We start from the raw sequence: 27,549 nt of genomic DNA, 5'->3' as shown, positions 1-27,549 counted from the left end.
CTCTCTCTCTCTCTTTCTGCCCCGGGACAGTGAGATAACCAGATATTAACGCAGGAAGACAGCCAGTGGCTCGGTGGACCACGCTCAGGCACATTATGTAAGCGCCATAGATTAAGGGACTATCCCACATGAGGAGAGGGCAGCACCAACCTCAGCTAACATCCCAGGACAGCTCAGAGTGGACCCTGTGTGCCGGTTATTACTGTAATGCAAATGGCTATCACGGAAGTTCACATGCGTTTGTTCATGATATGCTGTAGGTCTACATTCATTTGTTATCTGTCAATCATTTATGCACGTTTGTGAAGGTTGCCAAGGGAACACGCTTCTCCATATGGCATGTTGAAGCTGAGGGTGGGTGATTTGTTTTATTATTATTTTTTTTTACAGCCAATATAGAGTGGACAGTTAAAGGCTTTTCCAATGTGGACTAAAGTGAAGAGTGCTCTGTTTACAGCTCCAAGCAGAGAAACCTTTTGTCAAAGATCAAAGTGCTGTTTTTTGTAAAATGTGATGAAGGTTGTTTAAAATCTTCTCAAATGTAGAGCAACGGTGTAACGGCTTATTTGAAAGAAAACTAATTGTCACTTTTTTGTCACTTTTTTGTTGTGCTTTTGTCACTTTTCTATTATGTTATTGTTGTTTTTTGTCACTTTTTTACGTTTTTTTTTTTGTTGCTTTTTTGTTTTCTTTATTTTATTTTATTTACAGTCAAGGCATAAAACACACAACACACACAAACAAGGTCACAGCAGCAAAAATACATTAAATACATGTGCACTGATTCAGGAATATTGAAGAAATTGAGTTTTTGAAAGAAGTGAGTTTAAGAGTTTGCTGTAAATGATTCCAGTCGTTGGGAGCAGAGAATTGAAATGTGAATCGACCAAAGGATGTGCGAACTTTGGGAACAGACAGGTTTATGTAACTACTGGAGCGAAGCGTACGTCTGGGGTTATGGATGTTTAACAGAGAGGTGAGGTACAGGGGCAATTTGCAAGATTTGGAAAGATTTGTCACATTTGTGTCACGTTTTCATCCCCGTTTTCGTTGCTGTATTGATGCTTTGTTCAAGAAGCTTTTAGATTTGGGTATTGCCAAACTGGAGAAAATGTGCTCAGTTTAGGTGGGGTTTAAGACGTTAAAGGAATAGGCCACCGTTTTTACATACTGAGATATGTTCTTACCTTAGCTTTGACGAGTTCTTTAGGACCTGTCTGGTCTTCCCCCGTGCCTTCAGTCACGTAAACACAGCGCAGACAGCGTTAGCATTTAGCCTCTCCCCCTCTCCTCTATAGCTCCAAAACAGGTCAAGATAGAAGCTATCAAGCTCTTCCACGTTTTCCCTATTTAAATAGGGTTACGTGAAGTGTTCCACTACAAAGTATAATTACACAAAATTAAACAATGTGGATTTTCTAACCGGATAAAAGAGGGAACTATATTGTAAGGCGTAATAATACCAGGAGTAGTTCGAAATCCGCGCAGTAATCTTCACTTTACTGTGCGGATGCCAAATTACTCCTGGTATTGTTATGCCTTGCAATATAGTTCACCCTTTTATCCGCTTAGAAAATCCACATTGTTTAATTTTGTGTATTATACTTTGTAGTGGAACACTTCACGTAACCATATTTGAATAGGGAAAACGTGGAAGAGCTTGGTAGCTTCTATCTTGACCTATTTTGGAGCTATAGAGGAGAGGGGGAGAGGCTAAATGCTAACGCCGTCTGCGCTGTGTTTACGTGACTGAAGGCACGGGGGAAGATCAGACAGGTCCTAAAGAACTCGTCAAAGCAAAGGTAAGAACATATCTCAGTATGTAAAAACGGTGGCCTATTCCTTTAATGGGCTTGTCAATTTAAAATCTTAATCATTGTATGATGGTTGATAATTTGCCCTAAGCTCAATGGCCAACAAAATAGCCTTCTTCAGGTTTCATTACCTTATACCCCCGACTTACTAAGAACAAAACTAAACAGAGTAATAAATAAAACTTTAATTCACACAATATGAAAAAAAACCTGCTATAATTTGCTTTAAAACCAGTGCTTCTTACGAGCCCAGATGAGTGAGGTGCTGGGACGGGGCACCATGTGCACAGAGAGTGTTACACCGCGGAGAGTAGGAGGCATGCATCAGAGAAAATCACTGCTTTCACCAAAATATGTAGGAGGCAGAGTCTTTATTACTGAAAACATAAAAAGAAAAAAAAAAACACACATACGCACACACACACATAACAATGGCGCACCACTGTGAGTAGTAGCCATCTGGCCGTCACGATTCCCAACGCCACAGCCCTATTGAACGTCCTTTGTTTAAGGTTTGAACGGCATTCAGTCAGTCGTCGTCAGTCTTGTTTGTGAACGTCCACAGTAAACAGAGAAAGTGTGAGCGCAGCGCTGAGGTGGAGTGGGTGGAGTGGTACAGTGAGCCGAGAATTAACACTAACTAAAAGCGTGTGGGTGGCACCGAGTGAGGAGAGAAAGTGGAAGCTGTATTTTTAGGCTGATAGTCAGGTGTCTGGCATCGGCACATGGCCGACTCTCAAGTATTGTGTATTAGTATGTCCTGGTTATCATAAGTTGATTCTATGTGGGGTGATTCCTACTGTTAACTAAAAAATACCAGAGGCGTAGTAGGCAAGACCCGGACTTGCAAACCTATTTCTTTCTAAGTAATTTCCCGGACTTGGCTTAAATTGTATTTTTGCATGTGTACCGCCCCACTGCTTCCAGTTTTGAGATGCAAACCAACACTGCCCTTGGTGACAAAGGTTCCTTTCTATTCATTATTTCAGTTCAATGTCCCTGAGGGCTCCCCAGCGTGTTGAGACCTTTAAAAAAGGCCTGAAAACACATTTATTTTAAAAAGGCCTATTCGTCTGTTAAAGTTTCTATGTAGCCTTTGACTGTTTTGTTCTTGTGCTTGCTTTGTTTTACTATGTCAATGTTCATTTTGTTTTTATCTGATTTGATTCACCTGTTGTAGCACTTTGAGGTTTCTTTGAAATGTAAAGTGCAATATAAATAAAATGTATTATTAGTACTATTATTAATGAGAGAAAATGTTCAAAAGTAACAATGAAGTCCCCCCCCTCCCCTTCCCTCATGAAAGCCTTTTTTTTTAGTTTGCAAAAATGAGGGGAGAGTAAAAGTATTTCAAAAGTAAACGACCACGTCCCCTCCCCCTCGCCTCCTGATTTGCCAGTTCACTGGAAAGCTCGTCTCATTGGGCAAAGTGATGGCACCGGGGATTCTGATCTGTAGCTCAGATCAGCAAAAGGGGGGACTTTACAAAAGAAAAAAATGATATTAAATTGTTTTTTAATATTACTTATGTTAGGTCAAATTGAAGGATCAGGAGTCAATTATGCGGAATCTATTACATTTATAAAACATTTTGCATAATCATTTGTTGTATTAGGTACAAACTAATCTGCATTAACCTGTTACCCTACCGGCATGGTTTTGTCACTTTTTGGTTTATCCTTGTTTTGTTTTTTTCAAGAAAGTTTTACATTTGGGTAATGCCGAAATGGAGAAAATGTGCTCAGTTCAGGTGGAGGTTAAGAGGTTAAACCATTAAGCTCTAGCTACGACTACTGATAATGTCACTACTACGTCTGTATAATGCCTGATTCCACTGCAATAAGTAGTTTAAGTGTAAAAAACTTAAATCATGGGCAAACCTACTTATTTCAAGAACATTTTAATTATTTCTAGATGACTTTTTTTGTAGTGTCTCTGGCATGATTTTACTTTTCTTTTTTTTAAAACTTTTTTTCCTTCGCTTCAAATGAAAAGTGTTAATTAATTGTTAAGATGAATTGCCAATATTATTTTTCACTTTTTCTTTTTTTTTTTGTTCAATCTTGGCTCTAAGGCTCCCACCAGCGAGCCATTTGCATAAAGACCGTTTAATACCGCGCTACACAAAGCATCTATACTCCCACGCGCAGCCTACAGAGATGAGCTGTGTACTATTACTCCATATTGGTGCTGTACCGTTACTTTGACCCCCATCTCTAACACTCCCACGCAGTTATCGCACTCAACACTTGAAAATCGCATCCAGACGGAATTACAGTCCACAGGCTCCACACCCACAACTGTCCACACGCGAACGCTAACAAGCAATCAGTGAGCCACCCTGCCCCGGTGCATTGGGTCTGAAACTACATTGTAACCTGTTATTTCTCGGGAGTAAATAATGCATGAGCTGACCAAATTTGCAAGACGGAGTTGACAAATTTGCATGACACGGGCTGACAGTATTGATATGATCTGCTTCATTTCGGGGTTGAGTTCTGCTAAAGTGAGTTGAAGCCTTGGATCGGTATTAGCATCGGTGTAAATGGCGTTGAAATGTGGCCTTTGAACCATCCTTCACTGGGGCAACTGGTAAAGAGCAGTGGGCGATTGCAGTGGGACAGAAGACGGCATTAAAGGAATAGGCCACCGTTTTTACATACTAAGATATGTTCTTACCTAACCTCAGCCGAGTTAATATATACCCGTCTGGTCTTTGTCCGTGCGCTCTGTCAGCTCTGTCAGTCCCACATGTCATATAGCTCCAAAAAAGCTCACGATAGAAGCTACCAAGCTCTTCCACGTGTTCCCTATTTAAATAAAGTTACGTGAAGTGTTTTCATGCGAAGTATATTTACACAGAAATGTAACATGTTGATTTTATAAGCAGATAAAAAGGGGTACTATATTGTGAGGCGTAATGATACAGGAGCACAACGTCCGCGCAGTAACTCCTAAAGACTTCCCCGCTCACTTCCGTCAATAGAAGCTGCGTGACTTGTAGAGAGCCTTTTACAACAAGCAGAAAATATATTTTCGGAAAGTGCTCGCGCATTCCTACCTCATCGTCCGGGGTGAGTTGGAAATCTGTGAAACATTACTACACTATATACTTTCTGCTTGTTATCACAGCCCGGCACGATGCACGTGAAAGGCATCGTTCACAAGTTATCCACGCTTCTTCAACTGTTCTCTGCTAGCTCTCTACAAGTCACGCAGCTTCTATTGACGGAATGTATGTAAAAACGGTGGCCTATTCCTTTAAAAAAAGTTACTTGGTTGCCGTACGGTGAAATTGTGTTCAGGTGTTAGTCCTGAGCCACTGCGACTGAGCGCGCCACCATTGCGGGACAACCTGACCAGCATGTTTTTGGGGGTCGGGGAAACTGTAGCGTCCGGAGGAAGCCCGGCTGGCTGCCTTGAGTCTCCTCTGATGCTCTGAAACTGTGCAGCGTCTCCTGGGTTTGTCCCTGTTTTAGAGCGTGGCGTCCTGCACTGGTCAGCTCCTCCTCCTTCCTCTTCCTCCTGCGCTGCTCCCTCCGCTCCACAACAGTCTTTCACCATCTTCTGGGAAGAGCTTAGCAGTTCATCTGTTTTATTCTCCAGTTAATTTTAAATTACCCAGGACACTAGAAGGCATGTGTGTTTGAGCTGAGAGTCTTGCCCGGATACCTCCTTGTTTGTCCCTTTTTATTTTCCTGTATTGCCGGGTTGCAGGTGACATCACAGTATTCTAAAGGCCTATACTATTATATTAAGGAGAAAATATTTTGTTTTTGAGCAAATTTTTGGTCTTGTACAGAGAGATCATGGACCCAGTGACTGATATTAATGATCATTTTTCTAATTCACACATTTTCTTTTTAGCTACGACTTGTGAAAGTGTAATGCTGTTAATAGGAAAAACTGGCTCCTTGGTGCCTCTTCAGTGTTTCAGGAGAAGGAATCTGTTGGTCTCAAATGTTTGTTTACTTTTAAAAAGCTTTAAGCTTAAAGAGTCTTTGCAGTAAAAAATATCTGCCGAACCCCACAAAACATTTATTTTACATTTATAGGTTAATAGGGAAAACAGAAGCCCTCTTAGGAAACCCACCCGGTCCGGGAATCGAACCTGGGACCTCGCTGTGTGAGGGAATATTTGTAACCATATCTGTCATACTGTTGGAGTCAGACAAGCCAAGGCTGCTGCTGTTCTGGTTATATTAAAGACAGATCCTTATTTGCTCAGATAGAGCGAATAGGGAAGTGTGTCTTTGTTATTAATATTATCCGCATACAGAATCTATGCGCCGGTTACAATGGACATCACCACTCCTTGTTTAAGTGCTTCATGTCAGTGCTCCCTGCTTGCTCTGTTTGGCAGTACAGTGTTGCCACCTGCCTGCATCTGGAAACTGGAAACACGCCCTTTTTGTTCTTCGCTGTTAAAATGAAATACAGTTTTTTTATGACTTCATCAGTACAAACTGCTAAACCGATGTGCTCTTAGCTTTACATTTCCTGATCCAATGCATTTAAGTGTTTAATCGATTGTGCTTCTAAATTATTCAGAGCTCCGTCCTTCATCTGCCGACAGCACAGATTCTCCTATAGACACTAGTGCGCACTTTATAGATCACTATGAGCCAATATCACATACTTTGATCTTAACATTGCAGATACTCCCCCCTAATTTAGTACTAACACACCATTTCAGCCTTTTTGTCTTAAATTGTTCAAAATAAAATGGTTGCGCGTTAACTTTAGATGTAGAAATAGTACTTGTACTTACATGTAATATTGTGATTGTAAATGCAGTAATGGTCAAAGTACATTATGTTGTTACTTGAATACAATTGCAGGTACTCCTGGTAAAATATTACTCCATTGAAAGTAAAAGTTTCTCAGTGAAATTTTTGCTTTTGTTAAAAGTGTTCAGAAGTGTCCCATGTAGGAAGTGTTAGTTTGTGAATAACTTTGCGGCTTCTAAAACATTGCAACAGAATTCTTAAGATGGTGGGGACAGAACTTTTTCCTTGTCATGAGTCATGAGCATTGGCAGTGCATCTGCACACTGCCCCCTACTGTTCTGGTGAGTGAAAGATCGATTATCTTTTGAAATGTAGTGGAGAAGAAATTATTATATTTATCTTTCAAATGTGTGGTGGAAAAGTAAAAGTTCTCAGCAAAATTACTCCTCATGTAAAGTACGCACCGTAAAAACCTTTACTTAAGCACAGTTCAAAAGTAAATGTATTATTATTAGTATTAATATTATAGTTATTTTATTTAACATAACATGCATGTACTATCATCCAATGGCCACTATGCAACATCTTCTAACATGTTAATGATAGACTTACCACATAAATTATTATTAAAATTCACAAATGCAGTCGTTTGACTCTGACCCACTACATTTCTGGAACATTTCCCTTCCAAAGCGAGAGATTGAACCATGTGTTTCAACTTTGACAGAAGTGTGTAATCCTGAAGCTTCACAAATCCAGCCTAAATCTCCCCCAAAATTTGACTACAAGATTTTTGGCAAGTCAAAAGACATCCACTGTGAAATTATTCAGCCCAGAAAAGCTGCATCAACCGAGTGGATTTTAGGCATACAGCTCATGGGCATAGTTTGGAAACAGAAAAAAAACATCTGATCTAAATTTAATCATTTTGAGCCAAAGATTAAACAAATACATGAATTCATCCGAACAAAGTTCTCCCTCGTGTTTAACTAATAATGATAGAGAATCTTAAATAAAATATTGCTGAAAACATTAGTGGGTCGAGCGAAGAGCTGTAACCATGGCAACTTGATCTCTGCTCAGAGTTTCGTGGTGTCAACTGAGTAAAGTTGGCAGAAGTTAGTTTTTGAAGACTTTGGCTGCAGAAATAAAGCCTGTCTAACTATTTGACATTGTCAGTGGACTTTGGAAAGAGTTTGTGGGAACAATGTTTGGTGTTGGGCATTTTGCTGAACCACTTTAGATGGATAAGTTTGTGAAATGTTTTAATCATGGGATGGTCCAGTGGTTAAGACACATTTCTGTAAAGAGGTTTGAAGTTTCTCTTGTCTATCTATCTATCTATCTATCTATCTATCTATCTATCTATCTATCTATCTATCTATCTATCTATCTATCTATCTATCTATCTATCTATCTATCTATCTATCTATCTATCTATCTATCTATCTATCTATCTATCTATCTATCTATCTATCTATCTATCTATCTATCTATCTATCTATCTTTTAGGGCTGGGACAACATAACGGATCCCTTTTAAAATTCATCTATGTGCATTTTATAGATTAGGCTTTTTTCCCCTTCTATGTACATATTTGATGATTTCCTCATGTGATCCTTACAATAGTTGAATTGAGATTTCCATCGTGTCACAATAATTTATTGAAACACATGTAAATATTTGCTGTTGTGTGTACATTAGCGAGCCACATTATATCACAATTTCATGACTGTGTTGGTGTACCGGCGCTGCAGCCATTTCATTATTAATAACCGTATACCGTAATCTCACATTCCCTTTAATGCCCCCGGTCCACTAACATTTCCTTCTGTGTGGCTCTAAAGGTGGACCAGAGCGGCGTGCTGAAGAAGAGGATGAACTCCGCCCCGCTGTTCGAACGTCCCGCGAAGACCTTCCCCAACCCCCCTGTGAACGCCCAGGCCTTCCTGCAGCAGGGCTCAGCCGTCCCAGACAACAACGTCCTCACCGGGACCAGCATCATAGACAAGTACTCGCGCATCCTCTTCCCCCTCTCATTCGGAGCATTCAACCTGGTCTACTGGATAGTCTACCTGACCAAGGACACCATGGAGATGTCCAGGTAAACACAAGGGGGTTATGAATCATGCATGATTTACTGTAGTGCGTTTGCAGATACGTTGGAGTGCAGAGTAGCAGTGTGTCTGGAATAGTGCTGTGCTCCCAGCTACTGCAAACTGGGATTTTTTCACTTGAAAATGAGAGCATTCCAGCTAAATAAACTAGTATGTAAACAAAGTTATGCTCTCCAACCAGATTCTGCCAACAACTCTCCAATCCATCCCTTTCCAAGTAGCTCCTCAGAGGCTTTAAAGATACCAATAAATGACTAAACATTTTCTCTTTGCATTGAACATAACCACCATAGTGACGACTACTTGTTTACTGTAACTCCACCAAACAGTGTGCATACCCTCAAAGGATCTCTCTGATGTATTTATTTTGTAAAAGTAGTCCATGGGAGTATAAAAAGGAAGATTGGAGACCCGTGAGAAAAGACGCCAGAGCATCAGGAGAGAGCATAGGGGAAAAGAAGAGATCATATCGATCAACATATTTTCAGCATGGCCAAAATGAGTGCAACTTGAAAAAAAAAAAAAGACACAAAGATATCATAATTTAATATAATTATGTAAAATGATTAAGTATTAAACCACTTACTATAATTTACTCAATAAATACGAGGGGGCGTGGCCTCACCGAGGGGGAAGAAAGTATGTTTTGGGAAACACAATTTTTCACTCTTTTTATCAGTTTTCTGGCAGAATTCAAACTTATTTATCACATACAAATAACATCAAGTGTAAATCTGGGCCATATGGATGTTTCTTCACAGCAGATTGTTCTGTAGAAGCGGAAAAGAAAAGGCCATCTTAGCTAGCGCTAGCATGTAGCTGATGGTGATGCTAACATGAGGCGTCATGTTAGCATACTCTGTTATTTATGTTTTTATGGGCTGTTGAACTACTTTGCTCCTCGTCATGTCTTTATATCTTTTCTTTTTTTTTTGTAGAAAACTATATTCATAATTCAGCATTTGTGGAGTAATTATAGAAAGTTTAGATTTTTCTTTGTTTTCCCCTTCAACTGCTCCAAACATGACCATATATGGGCGATTCCAAGGATGCTGTCTGTATCTATTGCACATTAATTCCAGTACAAAGGAAAGCTCTTAAGCATTCTCCCACTGAAGGATTCATTGTTTGTTTTCTACAACAATGTTCCATTTACAATAGCGATTTATAACATCCATAATTATTTTATTTACCGGAACTCATACATTTTTCATATCTGCAATGATGTAATATCCTCATTTAATTGATGGCATTTTGCTTTTTTTTTTTATGTGTATGGGTGCGTGGGATAGCACGCTACATTCATTTGCTCATTCATTTGTCTTCCCCTTGTTATGTTTATGAGCCAGAGGAAGCATACGGTATATATAATTCAAAAGCCTCTATAACTTAAGCTCTTATTACGTACTATATGCCGTCTCCAATTGGGCCAGTGCGGTTGAGAACCACAGTCTTTATGAGCAATGCAGTGTAACGAGAGACCAGCGTGTGCTCTGGCACCATTTGTATTTGTCACTCAGTGTTTTCCTATGGGCCGAAACGCTGCGCCGTGCCAATGGGTTGTAGATGTAGTCTGTAGGTGTCTGGGATTGTGGATTCAGCAAATATAAAGATAGTGAGAACACGCGAGGGCGAATGAAAAACAAACATAAAGTAAAGCCCATTTTGCTGGCAGTAAGGTGAATCCTTGAACGGACTAGATACGGTCATTAATGTTGAAAGTCTCATTAAGGAAATACTGTAAAATGTTATTTTTCTAGTTGCCTATTGCAATTCCACCGTTAGCTTTTCACTTCAAATCCTGTTCTGCGACGTTCTTCACTCAAACTTCACTCCACTCAATTTGTTAGCATGCCGTTAGCTATGAATAGTCTCTTGTTTGTGTCTTGTATCTTGTTTTCTTAAAGACATTTTATGGTAGAGCAACGGTTAAGTTTCGGGCAGTTGTTTCCACTCCGGGTGGGGCCTTTCTGTAAGGAGTTTGCATGTTTTCGCCACATTCTTGTTTTTCCCTACCACTAAGAAACATCCCTAAATGAGCGTTGTTTATATCAGTTCATTTCTATGCACACATAGTTCCCCAAAAGCAGGTTTAGAAGCTACAATTATCGTTGATGAGTTCTAACCGATGCTCCTTTTTACATCTGCAAACTCAAAATGAAATTCTGTATAGAGTAATAATAAGACGTCGGCTCGGCTCCTACATTTTCTTGTTGTGCTCTATACGGCTCTATATGTGCTCGATTGGTTTGCTTGTGTGTCATGCAGAAGTCGAAGTCGTTCTACTGCTTGGGGCTGTTGATGTGGCCAATTTACATTTTGTTTAGGTATTTTTCTATAGGTTTAATAGGCTCACAGAAAAAAAAGAAGAAAAAAACATTGTATTGCATGTTGATTGTATTACGAGGCTGCTGTGCTTTTGAAATGCTTTATGGTCTTTCATTTTGCACAATGCCATTTAGAAGTGTGGTGTAAACCTCTCTGAAATGGCTATCAGCATGACGCAATGTCCTTTCATGTGTTTTAGCAGCGCATCACAGTTTGTATAATGGTTCTTTGTGCGATATTATGTGAAATGCGGCTTTGGAAGAACACATCATTTTCCATTTCTGGTCATTATTCAGGCATGATGTGAAAGCTAAATACATGTTTGTCATATCAACAGCGCAATCTGTGTGTGAATAAATCAGTGGATATGAGACATGTATAACAATGGATTTATTAGCAAACTTAGCCAAAGCACAAATATGATGATTTATTGAAATGTAAGGAAAATTTTGTCTCAATTTATTTACTCTGTGTGAACCTGGGCCTGTTTCATTAAACACTAAGCGGAAAATCCTGCAGGAATTGCAGGTGTTTCAGAAGAAGAAATGTGTAGGTCTCAAATGTCTTTAGCTAATAAGCTAGCTGTTTGTTTACTTTTAAAAAATATGTTTCCTTCAAGGCTAGCATGGACTCTCTGCAGTACAAAATGCACTGAACCTTATTAAGAAAAAACGCTGCTGTAGCAAGGGAAAGTTTGGCAGTTGACCCAAAATGTGGGTCGCTGGACCGTTTATAGTGTGTCACAAGCAATGAAGAAATTCTGTGTTTGATAATCTACTCTCTAAAACTGGGCCAGACTGCAATATTAATTGGGTCACGTTTTCTCACAGGGATTTAAGGTGGGTCCCAACCATAAACTTAACTTCAACTTCATCTAAACTTGAACTGTTTTGAACCTCGGACAGAGTCTCCTGTCATGAAGCAACATTTTTCAAAAAACATACGACTTGCGCAATTATTGTAGGAAGCTAACGATATGTTCTTCTTAACCTCCCAGGCCATATTTTGATGCTGTTGCCTTCATGTTATTTTTTTTTATTTTTTATTTTTTTTACTATGTGGGTTAAGATCTCTTGCTGCATGTCTTCTCTCCCTCGTCTCCCTGAAAAGCCTGGATCCCTCAGGCTTGTACTGGCTGGGACGTGTCAGATGGCATGACAGCGTTGGCAGGCATCAGGGCGCAGGCTCTTTGACTAAACCACTTAGAAACACTGTCTAAACTGCTGCTATTAATTGATTGGGACTGTAAGTGATCAGCCGCATCCTGACAGATCGGAAAAAGCAGAAAGCAGTGATTATTTCCTCTAAGGATCGTTGCCAGTGAATCCCCCACTGTGTTAGATAGAGAGTGAGAGAGAGAGAAGGAAACTGAAACATGCAGTGGACATGTCATTTGGGGCGAGTTGGGAATGATTAGAGCCGCATGAAGAAAACAAAAATATCCTGTCTGCATGAGGTCTCAGCATTTGTAAAGCCTGCTAACCTTGTAGATCTGATCTCTTCAATTATGTGTGATTATTAAAAGCAATACTGTAACATTATACAACAAATTTAGAAGCCCAAGATAAATGTGCATGTTAAGTCTTCTACATCATTTTATCTTTGTTTTTATACTTGGTGGCATCGGGAAGGGCATTTGGCTGAAAATAATTTGCAAACTTACAAAACACTTGAGAAAGACGACGTTAAATACTGAATGATGAATGTGTGGAGCGGAGCGAGAGCATACATTTATGTTCTTTTGCACTGTAGACATGAGAAGCATTGGACCATGCAATAACACATGCTTTTCTCATGGATCAATAACATCAGTCAACACGACAGCTGCCAGCGTTCTCTGCAACACACCGATGCTGCTGTTATGGTGATGGGAAAAGCCATTTATGAAATCATACAGGCTTAATTCAATTCAACTTTATTACAGACTCAGTGTCCAAAGAGACAAAGGGAGTTTGTTGTCTCAGCTCTTTTGTTATTAACCTTAGGTGTCTTTGGACAGTATAGGAGCTTGGACATATGGTAAACTGGAATGTGGCTCAAGTAAGTGGTTTGCAGAAAACGATGAGCAGTGAAGGTTTGAAATCGAGATAATCAAGCCGCTCAAGAGGAAATGGACAAGTGATGAGCGTACAAATCTGGCACTGTTGACAGATGCTGTGGCAGCTACCATTCTTCTGACAATAAATAGAGAGGCATATGGCAACTGTGATTTGGCACAGAATAGGATTTTATGTTTAAAAGAGCTTGATTTTAATTTTTAAAAAGTATGTAATTGTTATGCAAATTATATTTCAGTGCCATAAAGGTAAAACAAAATCTATTAAACTCACGGATGGTATTGTGTCTCAGGGCTCTTTGAATCACTGGCATCAATCCCTGACATATGAGATTATTAGTTGTCAGGTAAACCCAGTTAAGGGAAAAAATTACGGAAATTGTTAAGCAGACAAGCAGCATTTTTTTTTAAAGGAATAGGCCACCGTTTTTACATACTAAAATATGTTCTTACCTCACTTTAGACGTGTTAATATATCCCCGTCTGGTCTTTGTCCGTGCGCTCTGCCAGGCAAACGGAGCACATACGCAGCCTCTCCCACATGTCACATAGCTCCGAAAAAGCTCACGATAGAAGCTACCAAGCTCTTCCACGTGTTCCCTATTTAAATAAAGTTACGTGAAGTGTTTTCATGCGAAGTATATTTACACAGAAATGTAACATGTCGATTTTATAGGCAAATAAAAAGGGGGACTATATTGTGAGGCGTAATGATACGAGGAGCAAAACGTCCGCGTAGTAACTCCTAAAGACTTCCCCCCGCTCACTTCCGTCAATAACCTTTAGGAGTTACTGCGCGGACGTTTTACTCCTCGTATCATTACGCCTCACAATATAGTCCCCCTTTTTATTTGCTTATAAAATCGACATGTTACATTTCTGTGTAAATATACTTCGCATGAAAACACTTCACGTAACTTTATTTAAATAGGGAACACGTGGAAGAGCTTGGTAGCTTCTATCGTGAGCTTTTTTGGAGCTATATGACATGTGGGAGAGGCTGCGTATGTGCTCCGTTTGCCTGGCAGAGCGCACGGACAAAGACCAGACGGGGATATATTAACACGTCTAAAGTGAGGTAAGAACATATTTTAGTATGTAAAAACGGTGGCCTATTCCTTTAAGCAATGAGGGAAAGGAAAAGGCTGATGAAAAGCGTGAAATAGTTGAATGCCTTCGACTAGTCAGAGCACACATGGGTTTGTGCAGATAAAGGCACTATGAGGACGGTTTCTGCCAGACAAATACATCAGATTAAGAGTTTCTGCTCATCAGCGTTCAATTAACAATTTAGGGGAGGCCGGATAGACGGTTTATGCACAACTGCAAGCCTCTGGAGGGTCCTACACCTTGATATTCAAGAGATTCCAGAGGTACCAGCAGCTTCAAATACCTGTTTGCTGATTTGTAGCAGCTGTTCTATTAATTTGATGTATTTGTAAAAACAATATCGGTTGACCTCTCGTTGTTATAGTAAAAACTAATGCAGTTTTGAGGTTTCAAGGTGCTAAGAGTAGGCAGACTTATTCCATTCTAATATGCACATACTGTATATAATTAAGGGTTTAGATTATATTTCTCCTCTGTATTTGACCCTTCCTTCAAGGCAACTGGAGAAACCTGTCAAGAGAAGTGAGCGACTGCAATGCAGCGCCTTGGGACACAGATCTGGAGCTACACTTGGGAATAGCCTACAGCTTTGTGCATCTCGGAAAATAGAATGATATAAGACATCATGCACACACTTGTACTATTCTTTTAAGCCTTTATTTGGAATGAGGTATATTCCCAAATCAAACCCCTCCTTTGTACTGGGCTTGGGACTGGTACAAAAGCTTGTCACACACGAAACAGCGCTAACATATGCTTTCATGTAATCGCAATGGCAATTCTCTGAAAAGTCCTCGGTATTGCCTACTTCTGAATGCTTTGTTGTTATGTCTTGCACAAAAAGCCCCTTGTTCAGCTGATATAAAAATATACTCTCAACTAAACATCACATCCGGCTCTTCCTTTTTCCCCTATAGAGATGAGCGCACAGTGGAAGTGACCCGGCCTCAAAGCAGATCGCGGTGCATGACGGAGGCCTTTCTCCTCTTTTGTGGCGCTGCATGCTTTCATAAATGGAAAAAGCCCCGTCGAAGAAAAGGCATGCCTCTTCGGCAGTGTGTGTGTGTGTCTGTGTGTGTCTGTGTGTGTGTGCAGGTGGATGTGAGCTTTGCGCCATACAAGCGCAGTACAAATGTGCCACGGCAGCAGTGTAGAGCCACTGCAGGCCATTTTAATGAATAGCAGCTTTCAGGGCGAGACATGAAGGGAACACATTTGCAAAAAAAAAAAAAAAAAAAAGAAGGGGTGGGGAAAAAGAAAAATCGACTTCCTTCCATGAGGGGTCCCAGCTGGTTGGCAGACGGGTTACTGACGCTACAAGCTGTATTTAGTGTCAGTCAGGCCACACGGAGAAGCCTGGTTCTACTCTAGAAAAGTGGTTTTCTTTGTTTCTCTGAAAATATGCGTATCTACGGTCCCGAAAATGCCCTTTCACATTTGCTCTGATTTTTTGGATGATTATTATTGGTCACTATCGTTGGCATAATGTTGGTCGTGCCACCCAGTAGCTTTTGGAGATAGGGAGAAAGAGAGAGAACGATGTGATGTACGTTTGTTAATTGCTATGCTTCCAAGTTCCTGTAGTAGACAAATTGTATGTTAAAGCCTAACATTGGGTTCGGCGCACATAATGGGTTGCTATGCTAATTGGCCAATTTGGTGAAAGCAACAGGAATTAGCGGTTCTCAAAACGTGGCACGTGTTCAATTGCCGGCGCGTAATCCATTAGTCTCGCTGCTTTCAAACACTCAAAAGATGCTTCAAAATTCAGATGCATCACTCAATCACTCTTTGCCGACTTGCAGAGACACGGCTGCCATCCTGCGTCGCGCTAACTCACTCGCACTATTGACAAGTTGAATAATGGATTTTGTGGTCGGCGATGGTAAGATGTACTTAGTATGCGGCCACAGCTCACCAAAGGGACTGACCGACTTCAACAGAGATTCTTATCTGGACCAATAGCTGGCGGTGGGATGGAACTGCAAAACCTTTGGGTTAGAAGCAGACCGCTCCGTGAGTGGTGTGTGAGTGAGTGGTTGGAGGGTCCGTTGGCGCAGATGTGTGCAGCCGTGTCTACCCCAAGGGCGTCTGTGGCAGCAAGAAAATCCCGTACTCTGTGTGAAGCGCTCGTGTCATGGGAAAAGATGTTCACTGTTTACTTTTGTTTGACCCGAGAATGGAATAAAGTCAGATAAGGTTGAAGAAACGTACTGAAGATCCATGCTTTGTCCATGCTAACTGCGAGGGAGGGGAGCGTGTCCAAATCCAGTCCTACCCTGTACTAGAGCGCTTGAAAAACAACTCCGCCATCGTCCCCCATAAATCAAACCCACTAAACGCCGTTTCCGACTGCACTCCTATATTTTCTACTGCTGGGAGCGCACAGCTATAACTTTGGTGTAATGATCATTCAATTACAGACCACTCCCGAAGACCGTTACGACCAGCGATGCTCGATCTATCATCTTTTCGTAGGCTGCCTCGTGGGAATTGCAACATCCACGTTTGTCAATTAGCCTGCCCGTGCGAAAGTCTCTCTTGTATCTACCTGGTGTGAACCGCCAAGCGGAGAAACGCGTCAGCCTCCACGCCCCTGTACCATAAATATTTATCATCGAAGACAGGGCCATTTTATTCTCGTTCCCAGATTTTGAGCTCTCCTCCCTCCTCCCCTTCGCTACAGCTTACTGCGGCTTCGCATTTCTCTCTCAATCTTAATCTTAGCATTTTTCAAAACACGCCCGCTCAGTCTGTACACCTCCATCTGCCTCCTGCTGCCATGTTATTGAAATGGGGCGTCCCAACAGAGTTGATACAGTCTCTCGTTTCCTCATTGCTTATATTTATCATCCAGTCATTTTAATGTAGCCAGGATTTGTGTCCCAGCGGGTCCCTATCTATCACTCTTATTGTCTGTGTGTGGATGGCTATGGAGAAGGCACTTTGTAGCGTAAACACTAATGCCGTTGGGCCAAGCTTTTAAAAAGAGAAATGGTCCTGTTAAAAGGTCAAGAGTTCAGCTTTCAAATACACCTCATTTGAGTGGACTCTCGCAGTCTTACATTAAATCACCAACAGTTGAAAATCCAATTTCAATTATCACAATTAGCAAATCACAAAGGCTCTGTTTATTTGTCCTATACTCTATGTCCTTCGCAAGTCACACAAGTCTTAGGCCCCATTGACACGGAGTGAGGCTCACGACTAAACGCAAAACTATTATATCAATCCAGCGTATCATCCAAAACCAGCGTTTTGCAGGGCTGTGCATTTTCCAAACTAGGTCCCAGAGTGGAAAGATCTCAAAGCGCTGTGCTCCACTGTTACGGCCACTCCGCACTTTTCCTAAAACGATGCCTCCACAGCGCCAGTGTTGTGCATGTTATTCATAATCTACTGACTTTTTAATGACTTTCAGTGCACAATCCTCCTGTCCACCATGAGCCACAGGTGACAGGGAGAAAATCACTGCGTTAGCTCACATTCAGTCTGTGTTTTTGGACCAACAGTAAAAGTCACTGACAGCATTTGTGCTTTAGTCCGGGATGTCTGGCCCATAAATTGAACTCCTGGTCTCTTCTGTATATCGTAAATCCATGGACATTTACTGGGGCTGTTTTGTGATGATTGCGTGTTGAACCAAGGTTGACCAGATCCCCTTTTGGGATCATCCCCCCATCATCTCACCCGATGGGCCAAAGTGAGACAGCCCTCTGAAACAGGCATGCAGTGAATTATTTAGTCTGCATGAAATCACACCGTTGATTTTCACAGACTGATCGATAGCATTTGCCTCATACCAACGTAGATTTAGCTGCTTCTTTCCTCTAGTCCTTGGCTTGGAACTACTGAAAATCATCATGAACTCCCCCTCCATAGTACATCTCATAGCCCACAGACTTTCCTAGCTTTATTTTAGGTGCCTTCATTACCTCGTGTGTTGCAGAGGTGTGTGTGTCTTGTTTCCTGCACTACAGAGTTCTACTGTAATGGAAACTTACACTACAAACATGTCTTGAAATATATTCTTGTTTAGCAATTGATCTTTAAAGGGGGGCTATTATGCAAAATCGACTTTTTCAAGCTTTACATCATGTTATTATGTCATTCCCTCATTAAAAACATGCCTGAAGTGTTGACTTGGCACATTCATGTATTTTTGAGTAATCTGTAAAAACTCTGATGGCAGCCATTTTAGGGATAGGTTTGCCTGAGTCCTCCTAGGAACGCCTCCACCTCCTGGAGACGCCTCCGAGCTTTCGTCACCAGCCGAGTAACCAACCACTGCTCCTCAGCAGAACCCCCTCCCCACTGATGCCACAGACAGCGTGTGGAGGGGGGCGTGTCGGAAAGGGTCAGAGGTTCTTAAAGAGACAGAGGCCTATTTCAAGACATTCACTACAGCCATTTTGAAAGAGCAATTTTATACAAGGCAGTTTTTTTTAATTTACTGCATTTACAGACCAACAGAAGGTTTCGTCATCATTGTAGTGTGCTATAGACTGGGGCTATGTGATTGAAAAAAGCATAATACCCCCCTTTAAGTCTTATTTAGAATATTATGACTTAACGATTGTATCTGTAAAGGATCCTGTGATGGGCATCTTGGTGCCAACCCACCAGTTGAGAACCACTGAAATAGCTCAAAGTCTACCTTACTTCTATTCTTAGTTCTTCTCTCTCTGGCAGCTTAAACTACACTTGTTGTATGTGTGAGAACTTCAGGCACATTTGACTACTTGTCCCCCTTTAAAAGACTTGGACACAGTGGAGCGGGCGTCTTCAATGCGGCTGCGCACGCGAACCTCTGCTCACTCACACCCACCAGAGCGACCCTTCCTTCTGCGGGGCGGCTGGAACTCTGGCTCCAAATGGCTCTGAGTGCTGCCAGAAGTGTCTCCTGCTTTAGCACACGAGCGGAGGAGGAGAGAGAGTGAGATGTGAGAGGTGTGAAGGGCCTGCGCAGGATCCAGACAACTTTCAGCGGCAGGTTTGTGTGTGTGTGTGTGAAGAGCGTTAGAATACATTGAACACTCTAATGGGGCCGAGCGCGAACGCCAGCCCTCGGTGTGAGATTGAACTGCTGTGCTCTAATGCGCTGGTTATGCAGAGCTGCGTGAGGAACATGTGGAGGGAGTGTGAAGAGTGTGAATGCAGATGTGTTCTGAGTTAGAGATGCACCGATCCAGCTTTTTTGATTCCAATACTGATGCCGATACTGGGGTTTAGGTACTGGGGTTTGAGCCGATAACCGTTATTAACCAATACCAAGTGACTTTTTAATAAATGGCTGCTATGAGTGAAACAAGTGAATGGTTCTCTTTTGTCCAGTTCCAGATCAACAGTCTTATCTTTTCTTGCAAACGACATGTCAGGTTGAATAAACTAATGGTAAAAGAGGCGGTTGTGTTGCATTCATATACACAATTCACATACAGTGATCTGATCATTATAACGTGTGCATTACAAATGTGTTTTATCAGTTATTCTTTCTCCTTAATCATAATTTCTGTCCCAGCTTTCATTCGTTGACATTAGCATTAGCATGCTGTCCCTAGCAATAGCATACTGTTTGAGTGTGTACCTACAGTATGTCCCCCGAGTCCTATGTTCCCCCACTTCTATTGACGGGGGAACTGCGGACACGACCAGATTCTGTTAAGTTAGAGAAAAAATACCAACCGCCGATTTACTTTTCTCTTTCCCTCTCTCTCTCTCTCGCTCTCTCTCTCTCTTTTTTTTTTCAATTCCACATGCGCTAAACCATAGGCTAAAACACTATACGTTTGTTAAGTCTGATATCACACACAATAATTTGCTTCTTCCGCGTCCAAACTGTTGAGAGTTCCACTGACAAACACAGCAGAAAACACAACTTTATCTGAATCTCCTGCTGAAATAACAACAGATGAAAGGCCCAAAACTGTTTTACACCTAATTCAAACAATATATCTCACCATTTCTCCAGGTAAAATGAAGATATTTTTTTATATTTAAAATAAGCCTCTGTTGTTTATGAAAAAAATATTTGACCATTCATGTCAGAAAAGCATTACTAAAGATAATCCAGAGTAAATTTGATATTTCTGTGTGATCATAACTGTTTAAAAATAGCCTTGTACTCTGCTCTATAGCAGGTTAACATCAGCAAAATCCCATCATAGTGAATAGGGCTAAAGCTCCGTTGGACCTGGAAGTGGAGCGATGACATCATCACTTAACAAACGTATAAACACTGGCAAACATTAAGCCTAATTGCATTATTGTGTTTTGTAAAATAGAAATGTATTAATTTATGCCATTGTCTACTTTAAAAGGTATACTGCGTAACATTTTGGACTAAACTGTTGCCATCAGTACAAAACATGTTCCTAATGATCAGCTCATTACAGCAAATGCTATTTCTGCAGTGGGTAATCAAAGAATGGATTTACACCTATTTAAATCTAAAATTCTACTGACTTTAGTCACATCTCCATGGAGATGAGCTGGAGACGTACCCACTCCCGGTAAAGTTACTGTCATGTCTTAAGAGAGCTGAGGCGCTCACAGCAAAGGCTTACGTTTGTTTGTACATTTATGAGGTATTTTTCAATGGGATGGAAATATCTATCAAAAAAAATGCTTGTATTTATTGGGTAAAATTCTACACAGTGTAGCTTTAAAAAAAAAGGAAGAAAAAAAAAGAGATGATGCAAAAGATTAAATCATTACTCATATACCTTTTGCTAAGAAAACAAGTAATTTGACCTGTCGTTTGTAACCAACTCTCTGCTGAACAACTAAACAATATCGCATATGTTCTCTATTTTTGGCTGTGCTCTGTGTCATGACTGATTTGTTGATTTCTTGTAACACTTTGAGGCCTTCCTAGCAAAAAAGTGTCATACGCTTCGAAGTCTCTGAGCCGTTTCATTCTGTTTGAACACTGACCCCTTGTGGACAAACTTTATTATCGCGTAAACGTCTCATAAACACGACTAAAGCACCAACACAATCATGTGGAAGAGAAGTTTCAAACACATGTGGCAGTTTTAGTATTTGCAGCCTGATATTGAGGTTTGAATGATCAAATCAATCATAGGCTGATAAATAAGTCATTTTCTTTGTAACGTGGGTCTGTGCTTCGCGGAGCTCCAGTGGGCGGGGCCTCAGTCACCTGCGGCTCTGCTGCTAAAGGCAGGACATCAATGCGTTATTTTTTTTACTTCATTCAGTCAGAGCTACTTTTGGCATTATTTACTCTAGATGGCGCTCCTTACGTTTCCCTCGCCTGATCAGCTCCACACCTGCTTTTGTATCTGTTCAAAAGCAGGACTTCGTAATGAATAAGAAAATACAAAATGTATTCTGGCCCACAGCCACTTTCGCCACATGAACGCAGTTGAATGGGAAATGGGGGAAATACAGCACATTTATTTATCTATGACTAATGATTTACATCACTATATGGACAAGGAAACGGTTGTTTAGCGCCTCGTCGCTAAAGGCAGCTCAATGAGACGCTCTGAGCCGATGACCCGCTTAGAGACACGATACGCAACGCACAGAATGAAACAGTTTCCGAGACAGTCACGTGACCAGGTGTTGCTGAAAGATGCTCCGACGCAGTGTCTCAAAGCAGTCTGCTTCAGGAAGACCGATATTAGCTCCGGAGTGCTGAGTTTTTTGGCCATCACTAGTGTTTATTCTTTCACTTTTCACCCGACCTGGGGAACATAGGGTTGACCCCAAACTGTTGCTTTGTGTAAGCACTTAGAATAAAATACAACAATTTTTTGCGGAGGTTAAAACTAACTCAGTGATTGAATTCTCCAGGTTCTCAGCTTCCAAATGAAATACATTGTGTCCATATGCACTTAGATTTAGTTTTTGAACGTTGTTTTATTTTAATGTTGAGTGTCATAAGTGTCAAATATACCTAACTTGGACCAAATTATGCCTAAACATACAGTATGGCTAACTTTTTCCTTTGACGCATTGATATCAAAGAAATACAAATCGATCTAATATTGTGTTTCCCTTTATGTTTTCCAGGGACACCGTCTGAGCCGGCCACCGTCTTCCTGAGAGCCACAGCACTTTGTTTCCTCACACACAGACCCCGTACCAAACCTTACAATCTACAATAACGAGACGCTAAACACTTGCCAAGGACTCCTTTATGCAGCCTCAGTGCATTTTAATTTTTTTTTTTTTTTTTCGGTCGGCTCTTTTGAAGGCTGCGGAGAGCGGATGCACCCGGCCCCGTATTATTATTGCCAAACAAGACGAGCTCAGAAACCCGGCCAGGGCCTCGCGTTTGCAGACTCTAATATTTATTTCGCTTTTTCCGACACGGAGACAAGCAAAACAACATGTCGTAAGCAGGAGCAAGGCCAAGCTGGAGACAGTGGTGTTTTGATACGGAGGAGGTCTTTGTCAGTGCAGGAAGGCACGAGTGGACGTTTTTTTTTTTTTTTTTTAGACCACACAGGAGGGGACGAATGCTGGATAGTGTGACCAACCGACCCTTAGAAAATCTCCTCTCTCCATCCTCGCCTTTTTTTTTGTCTCTGTGTCTCGCTCCTATTTTTTGGTTCATTGGCTAAATTTCTCCTTACACTGATGGAACACAAAGGGAAAAAACTTCAAAGGGCATTGTTTTTTGTTTTTCTTTTCTTTTTTGCTGGTATGCCCTGCAGTCCTGGTTCTGCATTTAGTTTTTCGACTGTATTTTTTGAACATGTTCCTGATGAATCCAAGGAGGTTTAACATAGCAGCATCATTCATGTATCATGCCAAAAGGGTTTGTATCGAAGTACAGTCACATTAACAAATGTGCCAACCAAATATTGAAGAGAAAATACTAAAGCACAGTCAAGTCACATATCAATAGATGGATGGGGGAAAAGTAACCAGAATTATCACTATACTGTAGTATAGAAGATTATGTCTTGAAACAAAGGTTGAGCATAGCACAAAGCTTTCCAATAATAACAGTTTAAAATGTAGTGCAATGCATTGTTTCTTTCTTTACCCAGGTTTTTTGGTAAAATACCCATGATAAGTATTAATTGAATTGTTTTATATCAATTTAAGTGGCCATTTTTATGGAGAGAAAAAGGGAAAGCCTATTAACCTCCGCCTAAACCGAACACACTTTTACCCAAATTCAAAACCGTCTTTGAAAAGAGCATCAAAATACCCACAAAAATTAGACATAAATGAGGATGAAAACACAGCAAAACAGGTGGTAAAAAGTGACGACAAAGCGACAAAACGGTTCCGAAAAAAGTGACAAAAGTTCTGCAAAAAAGCCGCAAAAAGGCAACAAAAAAGCGAGAAAATACTAAACCCTGACATACTTTTATGTATCAACCGTTAAAGCAGCGCTAAGTAATGTGTTAACCTTAAAAAATCCTTTCCGCAACTCCCCTGCCTCCGGGTCAGAGGCGCAATACACACTAATGGAATCACGAAGCTAACAGGCTAACGGGCAAAGCTAACTGTGGGTTAGCGACACTTTAGCCGTGTTTACAACCAAATTTGAGCGGAAAAAAATATCTCCATTGTGTAATTGAGTTGTGGCACAATGTACAATATCCCTCTCTCCCTTTGAACTTTTCTGTCAGCGTAGTATTTACTGTCACGGACAATATAATGACGCAACATGCAGTGACGCTTATGGCCTGTAGGGGCATGAGTTACTTACAGAAGTCCTGCTTCAAATGAAAATCACAACTACTATTTCTACTACTAGTAGCACTCATAGCACGACATAGGCAAGTGTCCGGGGTATAGCTTTGTACTGCAGAGTGTAATTTCAACAATAGCTAGCCCTTTAGCTACTTGATTAATGCATGGACAGGCTACTGCGCTGGACCCTGTATTGTATTTAATGATATGCAACACACATAAACAAGCCATCAGTCCCTTGAGTGTCCTCTGTTTTTCCAGTAAGCATCCCTCTAATGCCGCCTTTGTTTTTCCCCCCATTCAGCTCCGCAGCTGAAATCAAAGTTTCGCACAGCGCTCGGCTCGGTTATTCATATAAGTGACAGGCCCAGCTTTTGACTTTCATCAACAAAAAAAACGGCGCAAAAAATAGCTACTTAAACCTATCATCATCAATTATACCAAAATGCCAGAATGCGCTCATTAATAATCCTCGCGTGCGGATTTGCATGTTATTACGGGATGGTCCCAATTAAGTCGACACGTGTGAACAGGACGGGGGGCCTGTGTGGCTGGATACAGGGTGTTTATATGTGTTTTTTTTTTTGTGTTTTTTTTGGTTAGATACCCACAACATCCATCATCCGGCAGCTTTCCTCATTATAAGTGTCTCCGATGAACATAGGGAAATGCATTACGGCTTATAAGGTTGCGGGGGGGGGGGATGAGATGGAATGGAAATCCTTAAAGTAATTGAATAGTCTAATGCATTCTTAATTTCCGTATTTGAAACCGTGCTCCATAGATGCAGTATGTACATATTGTATGGAATAAAGTCACTGTTGCATGAAATGTTATTAAAAGAATGATAATTGCCGGTTCCAATGACAAATGGGGGAAAAGAACTACACCACTTGCGGGCGTGAATTACATATCGCCCGCATGTGTAATTTGTAAACGGTTTACGTCAAATGAGGGGCGATGGGCAATAGAGCTGCGGATGCATGGGAATCAATTCAAGAACAATTGATAGTTAGATAGTTGGAAATACATAACAAGTACACATTTAATCCATGCCATTGTACAGCTTTATCTAACGTGTGCGAAATGAGACAAAGTGGATTTTAGATTTCAAAGCTTTGCGAGTAAATGGACCTAAAATACCCATACTGGTTTTGTTATGATGATGGTGATTTTTGTTTGTTTGTGACAGATAAGCATATAAGCGTTTGTTAACTTTTTCTTTTCATGTATATTGCGTATTGTATAGTATGTATGTGACACATAGAGCCTTAATTAAGTATTTGGTCTGAAACACTGATTTAGCTGTAGCAGTATCCGCCGACTATGCATTCAGTGTATAGCAATGTTTATATGTATTGTACATGATTTCAAAAGGTCAGTATAGGGGGCCGTTTGACAACAATGGCCGGTGACATAGGGTGATTTTTTTATTATTTATTTTCTGTTTTCTCAAATTGTATTGCCACATAATTCGGCGGAATCAACAGAGTGCGGATTTGGTGGGGGTTAAATGTGGGTTTGGAACGATTTCAGACCGCTTTCTATTCAATATGTCTGATACTCAAATCATTGGTTTATGTTTATCTGCAAAAATCTATAAGCCTTCGCCATTTGGGTCAATGGTAAATCCTGTTCCACAAACCAGAAACGTGTATCCTCTATATGAGCCAATGAGTGTAATTTGAACATTTTCTGTTTCAGGCTTAAAGTGATAGTCTGTAAGTTTGCAAAGTGGACGAGATAGAGTGAAATTTGGAAGGAAACCGTCAAATTCCTCCCCTCTTAAACCAGAAAGCACTTCTAATTTGCAAAAAAATGTGGAGAGCGGGAACAGAGTTTTCAAAAGTAAACGATCAAGCTCCTCCCCCTCCTCTCACAGGAAAACCTCATCTCATTGGTCAACGCAGGAGGATGCTAGACTGTGATTAGTGGCTGAGATTTGGGAAGGAGAGACTTTGCAAATAATAACATGTATACAGGTATATATTGCTTACGTGCTTCATCAAAATGCTAGACTAGGTGGTCGATTTTGCATATTTTCTAAAATTCGTAAACACATTTACATTTCCAGACTATCACTTTAATGTCATAACTTTGGAAAGAATGGAAGGATATTATGCTCCCTGAAACCGCCGTATGAAGATGGCCTGCACAGATACAGACGGCATCTCTGGAATCGCCCGTATTTGGTCATGTTTGACGCAGTTGACAGGGAAAACAAAGAGGAGAAAAATGTAAACTTTCTTGTAATTACTCTATACTTTAACAAATGCTGAATTATGACTATAGTTTTCTACCCAGTAAAGATACAAAGACATGGGGAGGAACAAAAACAGCCCATAATTACAAAAATATCGGAGAATATTCAACATGATGCTTCATGTTAGCATCATGCTACATGCTAAAGCTAGCTACGACTGACGTTTTTTTTTTTTTGCTTCTGCTGAACGATCTGCTGTGAAAAATACATCCATATGGGCCTGATTTAGTCTTGACTTTATTTGTGTGTGGTAAATAAGTTTAAATTCCCCCAGGAAACGGTTGAAAACATACTTCCTTCCCCCTCGGTTAGGCCACGCCCCCTTGCATGACGCGTTGGAAGCTCTGGAATCGCCCATATATGGTCATTTTTGAAAACAGTTAAGGGGGAAAACAATTTTGAAAAAATCTAAACTTTGTCTAATTATTCAAAAAATACTTTAACAAATGCTGAATTATGAATATAGTTTCTACTAAATAAAGAAACAAAGACATGGGGAGGAGCAAAGTGGTTCAACAGCCCATAAAAACATGAATAACGGAGAATGCTAACTTCATGCTACATGTTAGCATCGGGCTAATGCTAACGGTTAGCTAGCGCTTGCTACAGCTGCCGTTTTTTCACTTCTACTGAACAATCTGCTGTGAGAAAATATCCATATGGGCCCGATTTACACTTGACTTTATTTATGTGTGATAAATAAGTTCATATTCCACCAGAAAATGGTTAAAAAGAGTGAAAAGATTCTATTTCCCCCCTCGGTTAGGCTACGCCCCCTTGCATGACGTGTTGCCGTCTGTATCTATGCGTTGAAGATTTCGACCACGGTGGTAAAGGCCAGTACAGTAGACCAAGGCTTAGTGCTACAGGCGTTCCCGCTGTATTCCCCAGCATCATCCATCACTCCCTGACTCTCCGGGGGGAATTTTCTTCACTGCTTGGTTGACTTCTGGACCAGCACCCCGAGAGCAGGTGGTGTTGGCCCCACCTCCCAAAAACAAGCCTCGGCACGTATGACTTATGACGACCTCTGTCACCTCGGCTGCGCCCCGGTGTATTTTAATAATAATACGGTTCCTGGGCGCAGAGTACTGAGCGGAGGTGAGGGGGGGGGGGCGGCTAACACACAGCCTTTTTTTTTTGTCCTTTTAGGAGCACTGGGTCGATTTGAAGTGACCGCCGAGAGGGGGGGGGAGCACACTCGCATGCCCTTTGACCCCATCCTGCACTTGTTAGGGGTTGCTGAATGTAGAAGGCAGTGGACGCCGTAGAAAAAAGTTGCATTCGTGCGATGTCGTAACGTTCAAAGGAGTTTTAATGTTGATGTTTCCATAACCTCTTTCACATTACTCCATCACAGCAGACAGTGGTCGAAGGAATGCCCCCTACCATGAAAGTATTCACAGCAAAAAGTTCCAGATTGTGGATTTTGATTTCGGATGCTAATTAT

At 41.0% G+C, this 27,549-nt stretch overlaps 1 protein-coding gene across 1 annotated transcript in view; it reads left to right on the top strand.

Annotated features, from left to right (window-relative positions):
- Nucleotides 1–23,066, top strand: part of gabra6b (gamma-aminobutyric acid type A receptor subunit alpha6b) — a 42,235-nt gene extending 19,169 nt beyond the window's left edge. Inside the window, exons 9-10 of the mRNA XM_079565986.1 lie at nucleotides 8,392–8,648; nucleotides 22,196–23,066. Coding sequence (XP_079422112.1) covers nucleotides 8,392–8,648; nucleotides 22,196–22,208 — 270 coding nt within the window. The 3' untranslated portion in view covers nucleotides 22,209–23,066. The remainder of the gene's footprint in view (nucleotides 1–8,391; nucleotides 8,649–22,195) is intronic.
- Nucleotides 23,067–27,549: the final 4,483 nt, after the last annotated feature.

The sequence above is a fragment of the Gobius niger genome (genome assembly GCF_951799975.1).
Source record: "Gobius niger genome assembly, chromosome: 11".
In the NCBI taxonomy this organism is placed as follows: Eukaryota; Metazoa; Chordata; class Actinopteri; order Gobiiformes; family Gobiidae; genus Gobius; species Gobius niger.
Note: the sequence above shows the minus strand (reverse complement) of the source record. Positions and strands in the feature narration are given on the sequence as shown.